At 43.1% G+C, this 14,262-nt stretch overlaps 1 protein-coding gene across 1 annotated transcript in view; it reads right to left on the bottom strand.

Moving 5' to 3' along the window:
- CRACR2A (calcium release activated channel regulator 2A) overlaps nt 1–14,262 on the bottom strand; it is an 87,482-nt gene that overhangs the window by 24,671 nt on the left and 48,549 nt on the right. The window contains exons 8-9 of the mRNA XM_065423785.1: nt 4,478–4,665; nt 1,178–1,249 (exon numbers count right to left, since the gene is read on the bottom strand). Of these exons, the coding sequence (XP_065279857.1) occupies nt 1,178–1,249; nt 4,478–4,665 (260 nt within the window). The remainder of the gene's footprint in view (nt 1–1,177; nt 1,250–4,477; nt 4,666–14,262) is intronic.

Raw genomic sequence — 14,262 nt, 5'->3', positions numbered from 1 at the left:
TTCCATAGATCTTAATAGAGAGCTTGTTTGGTGCACGCCCTCCCAACCACAGCTGCATAGACCTGTCACGACCACGTAACATCCCTGTGACAACTACCGTGATTGCTGATGTAGAAGAGCAGCTTTAAGAAAATAACAAATGTGTTCAGCTTCTCTTAATGCGATTTAGCTGCTGGAAATAACGGAGAAGAGGTGTTCCATGTGACAAGCCAGCTCTCTGCAGATCTAAGCCACACCCACTCCGGATGGTACTCTGTCACTTTCTCATGGCGGCTGGGTCACACAAAGAGGTTAATGGGTCTACTATTGCCTTGGCTCACAGAAAGACCCAGGTCAGCTAGCCAAAGTTCTAGCAGGCTCATCAACCTCTATCTGTGACCCAGTCACCAATGGAGGGGGACAGAGTGCTGTACATTGGCAAATGCACTGCAAACCAACAGCGGGTCTCAGACTACAATTTGGGAGCCTCTGATGTAATTGTACATGAGTCCATCTGAAATATTTTTAAATGAACATTGGATGAAAGACTATTGCTCAAATGCACATATAATTAGCTCATATAAATTGAATAATCTAGTAACAAAAATCAAGTGATAATATTTATATTAGATACTATTTCACATTACAAAGGACATTAAACAGTGCCCAGAACTAGCTTCCAATGCTGGCATTATACTAATATAAAAATGTTAGGCAGAAAATCAGCCATATCTATTATATATATATATTTAAACTAACAGTCTCTATTCTGAATGAACTACACTTGGTGCAGCAATGAAAGGCAAAAGGAGCTTTAAGCCGCCTTTGAATCTCCTGTATCCAAGGTCTGGCCCACCACAAAGTCAGGGCAGCCTCACAACTGTTTTGACCTGCACTTGGCTGAAACAGCCTCCTAGATATTATTCCACAGCACGGAATAGCCACAGTGCAGCATGCCCTGACAAAACCCCTGTCTTTCCTTGGCAGGCCCCCTAGGTGGGGGGCAGGGAGCTCTGACAGGACAGATGCTGTAAGGATATTCCACTCTCTCTAGGCCACTAAGGAATTTCTATATGCTGGGATTAATCCCAAAATGGCATTTCTGCTAGGTTTGGGGTCATAGTTTACGAGCTTTAAAATAAACACATAGTTTTATAATGATAATGCAAGAAATCCTGCAAATGATTGTGTGTGTTACCTTAAGAAATCCAGCTGCTTAAGGAGTCCCGACTTCTCTCGCTCTAAAGTTTCTGTCACCCTGTATACCTCCCTACAACAGAGGGAAACAAAGAAAGATATCTGTCATGGACATTTTAACATAGTAGTTATATGCTGCTTCCTACAACCCTTAGAAAATGCCACTTTAGGCTCAGTTTTGCAGTCCTTACTCTGGCTAAACCATCAATAACATCAATGGAGCTCAGCCACAGTAAGCACTGCATGATCAGGTTAGTCTCACTTTTTTTTTGTTAGGTTGGATTCTACCAGTAGTAACTAACAACCAAGGAGTTAGAAGATTGACCTTTTTAGGATTTTCGTCCAGTCAATTTACTACACTGTGATGCTGGAGCTGGCGTCTTTCAGATAAGACTTAAAATTAAGGCCCTAATCACTTGTGATCATTAAAGATCCCATGAAACTTTTCACAAGGCTAGAGGGGTTAACCTTCCTATGCTGGCCAAGTTTCAATACAGGTAATGACATTTGGCTAACCCAGTTTTCCCTTATTGGATATATTATTCCTCTCCATTTCCTGACCTAAACTGTTGTGCAGCATTAAACACATGGAGTCAGATCCTCAGATGATGCAAATCAGTATAACCCCACTGATTTCAATGGGGCTGCATGGATTTACACCACTTGAGGGTTTGGTCCATGTTGTTTTCTGCCTTTTAATGGTGTGTGAAGTGCTAACTGTGTGTGGTCTGAACAGTAGATCAGCTTTTAACAGCTCAGTTGTGCCTTATGGTCTCTGGCCTGCCCTGGGGGCAGTGCTGAGCCACACCATTGCAGGGAAAGCTGGGCATGATCCACCGCTAATTCCATAAAGTATTTTGGAATAAAAAGTGCTTTACAAACTTAAAATCATCATCATCGTTCAGTAGTTTGACCACAAGAATGGAGAGCAGCTGAGATACCACTCACCGATTTCCTGCTGGTTTCCTCACTTCCTTTGGAATCAGCCTGCAACTGATTGCAACATTGCCTTTGTTCTATAGCTCATAAGTGAAGCCCTTCAAAGAGGAAATGGTCTTGCGGGGGGAGGGAAAGGGGAGAAATACTGCCATTGTTCACTTCAAAACTATAAATGAATCATACAAAAATGAGGCAGCATGCAAAACTCAGAGCTAGACCCTCAGCCGACAAAAATCAGCTGAGGATTTGGCCCTTGTGTTTGAAATGGGCTTGGCTCTGGGTGGCTATAGTCAAAGGAATACTCCTCATATGTTCAAAACAGATTAAATTAGCAATAGCTAAGTAGAGTTTGGACCAATGGCCTTCTGAAGAGAGGAAACATTATTTAGTCCAAGATGATGCCCCACCCTGAGAGGTGCTGAGTTCCCAGCACTGAGTTACATTATCTGCAGCTGAAATGATTGGATTTCGGGGAGAAATAGTCATGAAACTTTTGCTAATTCTGAATCCAATTTAGCTTAGCAATGTGCACACTTTCTCTGATTGTTTTTCATGAATATTAGTGGGAGGTAAGACTCATTAGGAATAAATGCTCATGGAAAGAGAATTTGAGGCCTGTAGCTGGCCTTCATTTAGCGTCCAGATTTTCAAGTGCTCAGGATCTGCAGTTGGGACCAGACTTTCAAAAAAGTACTCAGCACCTAGCTGCTCCTACTGTGACACTTAGGGTGTTTTTTAGGTACCCATATGGGAGCTAAACTCTTGAAAATCTGGCCCTAGTGGTAAAAATCTGAACCCTTCTAAAAATTCCAGCATTAAGGTATAATTACTCCACTGCAGAGGGACAACACAAGACTTGTGTTTCACTTCCCTCCAATTTCCATCCCCTAAATATTAGACCTGGCTGGAAAATGTTTTTCCCTGCAGAAAATTTTGAGTTTTATCCAAAAAATTGAAATTCAAAATATTTCAGCTGAAAACAGAAATTCTGAAATGCTGCTGCCACAATATCTCCAGGGAACTGCAGTTCGAGTGGCTCATGCTTTCATTTTCCTCTATAGGCTGAGCTCGCTGGTTGGACTAAATTTTCCATGTTCCACCATGGTCTCCTCTCTTGATTAGGGAAGATGGTGCATCATGGCAGTCCCATAGCCATGATGAATCATGGGAAATGTAGTATGACCAAAAAATCCAACCAATAGAGGAGAATGGTCTCCGAGGCAGCCAAACTACAATTCCCATGGGGAACCAAAAGGCATTTCTCAATCAAATTTCAGCAGAAATATTTTGGTTTTCAGCCAAAAAAATACTTTTTGGCTTTCAGGTCTTCCGATTTGTTTTAATGAAAAACTGAAATTTTCTTCAGAAAGCAGGCACTTTTCATGACAATTCTGCTGAATTGAAAAAGCCAATTTTCTGTTGAAAAATAGTTTCAGTGGAAATTTTTTCACCAGCTCTAATAAATATTCCTTTAAATGGACTTAAGTGTTGCACAGGCCTTGTTCTGCTCCTCTGGAGTCAAGAAAATCAAGAAACAAATGACAGTTTTGCCCACCTCTTCTGTGCAGCTGGCACAGCTCAGGATCTGGTTCACTATGTTGTGGTGTGCAGTATTATTAATGTTGTCTATTTTAGTACACAGCACTAACAATTTGCTTCCTTAAAGCAAAATAATAATATTTAAATAAACATGGTACAAAAAGTGGAAATGACTCTCTACCATCTTGAACCGTCTGTAGTCACTATATGTAGCTGGTGAAAAGAGTGAGTTCAAAACAGGTGTAAAACTTTTGTGTTTTGGTAGTGCTTTTACAATTCTCAATAACTGTTGGATGTCTGGCATTCAAAGCATACTCATAAAAGCTCAACTGAATTGATCTGGGCATCTCATACATATGGTCAACTCGAGAATATCCAAGGCCATATTGTATGGTTAGCTAAAGTCAAGCTCATTCTTATGATGGCTAATACAAATGATATAAAAACACACTGAAGTCAAACTTGACAGCATGTCAGGCTGACCCCCAGCAACTGGGAAGCAACAGCCCACAACAGTGCAAGGTGGCAGCAGAGTTGTCATTAACCACTTTGAAGCAAGGTACATTAACACCTTATGTGAAAAATGTAAACAGGGTAAAGCAGGGATACAACAGCCTGCTATGGCTATAGACAATCTTGTTTGTCCCATATGTAACCAAGTTTGTAGTTCTTGCATTGGTCTGACCTCACATATTACTCCCTCAGCATTGCATGCATTTTGGACAGGTGTTAAAGTCCCTCCACAAGGTGCTGTGCATGTGGAGAATCAGGCTTGCTGTCACTTCAAGCAAGCATACTGGTGCCACAGGCAGCTGTCACTTACATTTCTTTTTCTTCATGTAGTTTTGAAGCCTCTTCCTGGAGCGTCTGTAATTGTTGCTGGGCAACTATTAACTCCTGAGACGTTCGCTCCAGTTCCTGCAGCAGCTCTTGGTTTGTTAGCTTCAGCTTGGTGTTCTCCACTTTGGTCTCCTGTTTGTCATTGTGGAGTTCCTTACACTGACCCTCCAGCTAGAGGTGGTGGGAGGGGAAGAAAAGGAAAAGAGAAAATGCCTCTGACACACTGAGTTATTTTAGCTTGGCATTAAGAAGGCTTTTAAATTTTAAAACCCATTTAAAATTATACTCGTTCCCCAAAGTGGAGGCAAGAAAAGAATGCACAGAATTTGATAAGAAGGTAACAGTAGCTCCTAGTATGTATAAAGGAGTAGCACAATGGTTCAACCTGCTACTGCCTGGATGAAACAGCAATGGTAAAGTAGGTTCAGAGAGCCAGGGTAGCAACTTTGTTTGGTCCAGGGTTTTTTGAATGCAGCATGTATTTATTTTATGTTAGGAGATGGGACCTGTTACGTAATACATGTAATATCTACTTAGCAATATTGAGGGCTAGATTGTCAGCTGTGCTCAGTAAGCTCTGGCTGCAGCTGATGGGGGTTGGGGAGGGTTTGAAGAGGGTGATTGCGGGACTAGTTCTATGCTGACCTGAGCCCTGCCTTAGTTTTTAGAACCACCTCAGAGGTGCTCTAAACCTGTTACTGCTTTTACTCACCCCCTACACTAGGGCTTGAGGGGTTAGAATTACAGCCGACTACACCAGCTCTTCACCACTGGGGACTCCCTCACACCAGGAGAATTCCCATCTGGGTTGATCTGGTCAGTTTACGGCCCCTTTGTGTTGGTCCAGTGGTGCAAAAGGCCCCTAGTGTGGGAGAGCATCTAACTGTGGCAGCAGGGGAGGAGAAAGATGTAGGGGAAAGGGACTATGAACTAAAATCATAGACAGCAAATGCCATCCAGAATTACATAAATGCTCTTCTTGTGTTTTGTGTTGTTAGCAAACAAGTTTTTTAAAGGATGTCAAGTGCATTGCAAGCTTTAAAGTGACACTAGATCAATCTTTGAGACAGACACAGAGAACGAAAGGATTGGAACACAAATTCTGTATGTCTCTGAATTTTTGTGCTCTTGGAAGGCAGAGACCAACAGCTCCTGGGACAGAGTGGGCAGCTTTACCTACACAGCTCTGCCAATTAGAGCTAAATGAATAATTGATTTTTCAGTTCAGTGGCTAAACCAAAAAAATCCAGAAACATTTGTTTCTATAGAATGAAACAATTTGACTTTCTAGATGTTTTTTTCCTGGCTGAAATCATCTGCTGAATTTGACTCAAATTTAAGAATAGTTTTAGTTGACCTAAGACTATTTGTCCAGAAAATTTTGCCCAGTTCCTCTACCAACTTGTACCTCAGCCTTGAACACTTCTATTGTTCCAATCATGGGTCCCTGTTGAGTGTAAACAACTAGGCCAGGGTTTCTTCAGATGGCTCACAAACAATTCACCAGGAGTATCTATTACCTGACCATTGAAAGTTGAGCTACATTGTTTAGTTTTGATCACACAAGTTACAAGGCATTGTTTTCTTTCCCTGGGTGAATGAGGGAAACTTTTATAACTAAGCGAAGGCTTGAAGCTTTTGATACATTGGTACAGTAAATATTGACATATTTTATAAATGCTTGTATACATATGCTAAAAGTCTAAATACTAAGATGGGTGAACTTGAGTGCCTGGTGTTAAATGAGGATTTTGATATAATAGGCATTACAGAAACTTGGTGGAATGCGGATAATCAGTGGGACATGGTAATACCAGGGTACACAATATATAAGAATGACAGAGTAGGTTGCACTGGTGGGGGAGTGGCACTATATGTGACAGAAATAATATAGTTAAATATAGTAAAAATCTTAAATGAACCAAACTGTACCATAGAATCTCTATGGATAGAAGTTCCATGCTTAGATAAAAAGAGTATAGCAGTAGGAATAAACTACTGACCACCTGACCAGCATGGTGATTGTGAAATGCTCAGGGAGATTAGAAAACAGAAAACCCAGTAATAATGGGGGATTTCAACTATCCACAAATTGACTGGGTACATGTTATCTCAGGACAGGATGCAGAGATAAATTTCTAGATGCCATAATTGACTGCTTCTTGGAGCAGCTAACTTGGAACTCCCAAGGGGAGAGGCAAGTCTTGATTTAGTCCTAAGTGGCGCAAAGGATCTGGTCCAAAAGGTGAATATTGCTGAACTGCTTAGTAATAGCAGCTATAATATCATTAAATTTAACTAAATGAATTCTTTGCATCGGTCTTCACCCAGAGTATGGGAAGGAGATTCTCACACCATTTTTGTAGGTGACAAATCTGAGGAACTGTCCCAGATTGAGGTGTTAATAGAAGTAGTTTTGGAATAAATTGGCAAATTAAACAGTACTAAGTCACCAGGACCAGATGGTATTCACCCAAGAGTTCTGAAGGAACTCAAATATGAAACTGCAGAACTACTAATTGTAGTATGTAACGTATCACTTAAATTAGCCTGTGCACCAGATGACTGGCAATTACAGGCCGGTAAGACTAACTTCAGTACCAGTTGAATCTATAGTAAAGAACAGAATTATCCGACACATAGATGAACATGATATGTTGGGGAAGAGCCAGCACAGCTTCTGTAAGGGAAAATATGCCTCACCAATCTATTAGAATTCTCAGAGAGGTCAACAAGTATGTGGACAAGAGTGATCCGGTTGATGCAGTGTACTTAGACTTTCAGAAAGCCTTGGACAAGGTCCCTCACCAAAGGCTCTTAAGCAAAGTAGCAGTCATGGGATAAGAGGGAAGGTCCTCTCATGGATCAGTAACTGGTTAAAAGATAGGAAACAAAGGGTAGGGATAAATGACAGTTTAAAAATGGAAAAAGAGAAATAGAATCTTTACTGGGACTAGTGCTGTTCAACATATTCATAAAGGATCTGAAAAGGGGGGTAAATAGTGAGGTAGCAAAGTTTGCAGACAATGCTAAATTATTCAAAATAGCTAAGTCTAAAGCTGACTGTGAAGAGTTACAAGGGGATTTCACTAAACTGAGTGGGCAACAAAATGGCAGATGATATTCAATGTTAATAAGTGCAAAATAATGCACATTGGAAAAAAATAATCCCAAATATACGTATCAAACAATGAGTTCTAAATTAGTTGTTACCACTCAGGAAAGAGATCTTAGAGTCATTGTGGATAGTTCTCTGAAAACAGCTGCTGATTATGCAGCATCAGTGAGAAATAGCTAATAGAATGTTAGGAACCATGAGTAAAGAAGTATATAATAAAACAGAAAATATCATAATGGCACTACATAAATCCAAGGTATGCCCACACTTTGAATACTGCTTGCAGTTCTTGTTACCCCACCTCAAAAAGGGTATATTAGAATTGGAAAAGGCAACAAAAATTATTAGGGGTATGGAACAGCTTCCAAATGAGGAGAGATTAAAAAGACTTGGACTATTGAGTTTAGAAAAGAGATGACTAAGGGGGTTATGACAGAGGTTTATAAAATAATGACTGGTGTGGAGAAAGTGAATAGAGAAGTGTTATTTACCCCTTCATATAACACAAGAACCAAGGGTCACCTAATGAATCATAGAAATCTAGGACAGGACTAAGTATTATCTAGACCAGGGGTGGGCAAACTATGGCCCGTGGACCGGATCCAGTCTATCAGGGCTTTGGATTTGGCCTGTGGGATTGCTCTGCACGCTGCCCTCGCCTGCAGGCACCGCCCCCCGCAGCTCCCATTGGCCGGGAATGGGGAAACAAGGCCAATGGGAGCTTTGGGGGAGGTACCCACAGGCGAGGGCAGTGCGTGGAGCCCTTTGTTCCCCCTCCCCCAGGGGCCACAGGGACGTGGTGCCGGCCACTTCCGGGAGCGGTGCAGGGCCAGAGCAGGCAGGCAGGCAGGGATCCTGCCCTGGCCCCAGTGCACGCCGCTGCCACCCCGGAGCCGCTCCAGGTAAGCGGTGCCGGGCCAGAGCCCACAGCCCGAACACCTCCTGCACCCTGCACCCCGACTCCCTGCCCTGAGCCCCCTGCCACACCCCGCACCCCTCCTGCACCCCAACCCCCTGCCCTGAGCCCCCTCCCACAGTCCGCACCCCTCTCCTGCACCCCAACCCCTTTCCCTGAGCCCCCTCGTACACCCCGCACCCCTCCTCTGCCCCAACCCCTTGCCCTGAGCCGCCTCATACACCCTGCACCCCCTCCCACGCCCCACACTCCCTCCCGCACCCCAACCCCCTGCCCCAGCACCACATTCATGGCCCTGCATGCAATTTCCCCACCCAGATGTGGCTCTCGGACCAAAAAGTTTGCCCACCCCGATCTAGACCATCCCTGACAGGTGTTTGTCTAACTTCTTATTAAAAACCTTCAGTGATGGAGATTCCACATCCTCCCTAGGTAATTTGTTCAATAGCTTAACTACCCTGACAGTTAGAAAGTGTTTCCTAATATCTAACTTAAATCTCCCTTCCTACAGTTTATGCCCATAACTTCTTGTCCTGCCCTCAATCGTTAAGGAGAACAATTTATCACCCTCCTCTTTATAACAAACTTTTACATACTTAAAGACAGTTATTATGTCCCACCTCCGTCTTCTCTGGTCCAAACTAAACAGACCCATTTTTTTTTCAATCTTTCCTGGCAGGTCATGTGTTCTAGACCTTTAATCACTTGTGTTGCTCTCCTCTGTACTTTCTCCAATTTGTCCATCTTTTCCGAAGTGTGGTGCCCAGAAGTGGACACAGTACTCCAGTTAACGCCTTATCAGTGCTGAGTAGAGCAAAAGAATTACTTCTTGTGTCTTGCTTACAACACTCCCAATTATACATCCCAGAACAATATTCACTTTTTTTTTGCAACAGTATTACATTGATGATCCATATTTAGTTTGTGATCCACTATAACTCCCAGATCCCTTTCTGCAGTACTCCTTCCTAAACAGTCATTTCCCATTTTGTATTTATGCAATTGATTATTTCTTCCTAAGTGTAGTAGTTTGCATTTGTCTTATTGAATTGCATCCTATTTAATTCACACTATGTCTCCAGTTTGTCAAGATCATTCGGAATTCTAATTCTGTCTTCCAATGTGCTTGTAACCCCTCCCAGCTTGGTATAGTCTGAAAATGTTGTAAGAGTACTCTCTGTGTCATTTAAATAATTTAGGATGACATTAATAAGACCCAGGACAGATCCCTACAGGAACCCACTTGATATGCTCTTTGAGGCAATTGTGAACCACTGATAACTACTCTCTGAGTACTTGTTTCCAGCCAGTTATGAACCCACTTTATAGTAGGTTCATCTAGGCTATATTTCTCTAATTTGTTTATGGGAAGGTCATGTGAGACAGTATCAAAAGTTTTACTTAAGTAGAGATATCAATTAATAGGCAGCAGATTTAAAACAAACAGCAGCAAGTACATCTTCACACAACACACAGTCAACTGTGAAACTTATTGCCAGGGGATGTTGTGAAGGCCAAAAATATAACAGGGTTCACAAAAAAATTAGGTAAGTTCCTGGAGGATAGGTCCATCAATGGCTATTAGCCAAAATGGTCAGGGATGCAACCACATGCTCTGAGTACCCCTAAACCTCTTGCGCTGTTCTGTTCATTCCCTCTGAAGCATCTGGCACTAGCAACTGTTGGAAGACAATACTGGGCTAGATGGTCTGACCCAGTATGGCCAGTCTTGTGTTCTTATGTTCTCTCAGGGAGAGGAGCAGTTTTGGCAGAGTTAGCAGAATAGCATGATAAGGGAATTTTAGAAATGCTCATACCCTTTCTTTCCTGGCACAGGTCCATTTCCACCTAGAAAAATTAGGCTTGTGTAAAAGGTATTGTCTGGGTGAACAGCTGAAATTTAATTTTCCCCCTTCATATTCACACCAAGTAATTGCACATGTGGTCCTATTTGTGGATGGTGCAGTCAGAACCTTGCCTTAATTAATTTCTTCTGTACCAGAGCTCTGGTGAGAAGTTAAAGGAACACCATTCCCTTTCTATGGTGCATAGTGTCCTGTCCCATTCAAAATGCATCAAGAGCCTGGATTTTCAGAAGTACTGAGCACTCACAGCTCCCACTGAAGTCAATGGCAACTCAGTTACTGTGAAAAATCAGGACCAAATACATTTCATTTGCTGGTCTGTCTTTTTCTGTTAGGGATATAGAACAGTGGTATCTCTGCACTGTCATCTTTGCGGTCAGCAATAAAGTAATTGCATTTGCCTCCGAGCATGCAGTCCTGGCTGTGGAGTGTCTAGTCACATGCTTGTCTGATTGTATTATTGGATCTCAGGTATTACAAGGCTGGGGACTATGCAAGTATATAAATAGAATAGTTAGGGGTTTGGGCATATGGTTTTGGGTAGCCTGGCCCACAGCAGTGTCCTGTCCCATGTAAAATGTAACATTGCTAGTGCACATACACAAGAGTGCAAGTTTCAAATTTGCTTTCCGCGAGATTCTTGCAAGTAAAGCAAGACTGTGACTGTTCACATCCCTACATGGAGGACAAGCACAAGGCCTATTCACCACGTCAATCAGGGGTGGCTTTACCAAGGGTACATGGATTCAATTGCACCCACAGAAATGATGAAACCCAGGGGCCAAACCCGAGTGGTGCTGTGACCCCATGTGCCAGGTCACAATGCCTGGAGTGGGGAGCCAGGCCCAGCCCTGCAAGACAGGAGCCACTGCTGTGAAGTGAAAGTGGAGCAGGCGGGGGTGGGAAGAAAGCTCACTCTCTAGCTCCTCTTCCTCCCCGCCCCAGCATTTCTGCCACACAGGGCCAGGCTTAGGAATGCAGTGCCAGGGCAAACGGTGCTGCTGAGAGTGATCAGTGCTCTGCTTGACTACAGTAGAGTGCACCCATTGAACGGGGAGGTTACATCTGTCCCTGACTGAAATCCCATGTAAGTGATGAAAGTGGGACTGGGGTGAATTTTGCCCAAAGAGCAAACAGGAAAGGGACACGAGCACGGCCCAAGCAAACTCACTGGCACATTCGCGTGAATACTCACAGACAATGTTTTGCCATATTCACCCAGCTCTGCTTGTGAATTGAATCACAATCGGAATTGGCTCTTGTCTCAGCAGAGGAAAGGTTACACACAGTGGTTCTCAACCTATTCACCAGCGTGGGCTGCATTTGCAGCTCTCTATGTGTTATGTGGGCTGCATCCACACAATATATATACTACCTGTATGACCCTGAGGACCTTACATGGGCTGCAGCTGTGTGCTGATTGGGCCACGAGCCGCCCACGGACTGTGGGTTGAGAACCACTGGGCTGCGGCATTAATCACTGTGCTCCCATCAAACAACACAACACAATAGAAAGATGTGTATTAACTTGATGGGTAGATTTGGTTTTGATTAAAAATGACATTACTGGATTACAGGCAAAAATGTAGTCATGGAAAATCAAGATTGCAAAAAAGTGAGATTCCAACAGCAATGATAACTCACATTGCTAACATTAATTTGGCTGCACTGAGCATCTTGCATACTTTTTTTACATTTTATAACATAACAATGGTGATATAACAACTAGGAAGCAGGAATAGATAATACTGAATGCCAGTGCTACAGGCAACACAGGTAGCGCAAAACTTTCTTTTATAAGACCCTGTTTTCAGTTGCTTATAACTTTGCCAAACTTAAATATGGAACAAAGATCAGTTAAGATTACTATTGGAACTTCAACTTTTGCATTTCCTAAAATTTTGTGATTTTAATTATACAATCATAACATTGCACTAAAGTAAGGGCTTGGTTTTGTTTGGGGTTGGGTTTGTTTGTTTGTTTGGTTGGGCATTTTTAATGTAAATCCATGTTTTAAGCAAATAAAGGGAGGAAGAACATTTTTCCTTTAGTTAACAGTTTGAGCATTTGAATGTTCAAAATTGAGCTTTAACATTCACACCCCATTGAGATGAATGTAATAGAGCTTATTGTTATATTGACTGCGCTATATTTCTGGAATGAGAAAAGACAGAGGGCCTGGAATACTCTAAGCGGAGGTGCCAGAACAGGCGGGGCCAGAGGGTCATGGCTCTCCCACTTTTTACTGGCCACAAGGGTGAGCGATGAGGGAGAGGGGGCAGACAGGGGTGAGCGGGGCGGGGGCCTTGTGGGGAAGAGGTGGTGCAGGAGGGGGGGTCTCAGGGGAAGGGGCGTTGCGAGCGCGGGGGCTCAGGAGAATGGGCAGCATGAGGGTGGGGCCTCAGGGAGAAGGGGCAGCATGAGGGCGGGGGCTCGGTGTGGGAGTGGAGCGTATGGGGAAGGGGCAGTGCAGGGGCAGTGTCTTGAGGGGAAGGAGTGGCAAGGGGGAACGGGCCCTGGTTTGGGCTCCGGTAGCCCCCTACACTTTTAGGAAGCTTCCACTGTTCCTGACTCTAACCCATACTGGGTCTGACCATGGTCCACTTTACCCAGTATTCTGTCTCTATCAGTGGCCTGTACTGGAGCTTCAGGAACAGCATACAGAACAGGCCAATTATGGAGTGATCCACCCATTTTCCACTCCCTGCTTCTGGTGGTCAGAGGTTTAGAGTCACCCCAAACAGGGCTACATCCTTAACCAGCTTGGCTAATTCTACCCTCCATGAACTTATCCAGTTCTTTTTCGAAGCCAGGTATACTTTTGGCCCTCATAAGGCAATGAGTTCCACAGTTTAGTTATGCATTGTGTGAAAAACACATCTCTCAAACTGCTTTGCACCATTTCAGAGATGCAAAACTGCGGTAAACCCACTATAACTGGCTGGTTAAACTGGGGCTTTGACTGCTTTGCATTACCAGAGCAGCAAAAAGAAGCCAGAATTCATCAGTGAATCTGGCCTAGAAACTTCCTTTTTTTTAAATGAAACCTTAACATTTGCAGAATATTGGAGAATGTGGAAAAAACTGCTGAAAGACTCCAAAATTGTGGAGTCCAAGTCTCTCCCCCCCCCCCCCCCCCCGCACACACACATACACACACACACACACACCAGCAGTGGTCTCCCATCCTCGATGTTAAGGCACTTTTTTTTCTTTCAGGAGACAAGATAAAGAAGGCTGAGGTGTGGTGTTAATGCCTGTTTTGCTTCAGTCTTCACATTGTGACCAGACAAGGGAGAAGGAACAACAAGAGGACAGGAACGCAAGCCAAAACAGGGAAAGAACAGGTTAAAGAATACTCAGATGAGTTAGATGTATTCAAGTCAGCAGGGCCTGATGACATATACACTAGGATACTTAAGGAACTAGCTGAAGCAATCTTGAAACCATTAGTGATGATTTTTGAGAAGTCATGGAGGACTTGTGAGTCCCAGAGAACTGAAGAAGGGCAAACATAGTACCTGTCTTTAAAAAGGGGAACAAAGAGGACCTGGGGAATTATGAACCAGTCTGCCTAACTTCGATACCTGAAATGATACTGGAACAAATTATTAAACAATCAATCTGTAACCACCTAGAGGATAACAGGATAATATGTAATAGCCAACATGAATTTGTCATGAAGAAATCATGCCAAACCAACCTAATTTCCTTCTTTGACAGTGTTATTGGTCTAGTGGATGGGGGGAAGCTGTAGACATGATATATCTTGATTTTACTAAGGCTTTTGACACAGTTCCACATAACAGTCTCATAAGCAAACTAGTGGTTGAAAGACTGAACTCAAACAGTAGTTGTCAATGGTTCCC

Source organism: Emys orbicularis, chromosome 1 (genome assembly GCF_028017835.1).
Source record: "Emys orbicularis isolate rEmyOrb1 chromosome 1, rEmyOrb1.hap1, whole genome shotgun sequence".
Classification (NCBI taxonomy): Eukaryota; Metazoa; Chordata; order Testudines; family Emydidae; genus Emys; species Emys orbicularis.
Note: the sequence above shows the minus strand (reverse complement) of the source record. Positions and strands in the feature narration are given on the sequence as shown.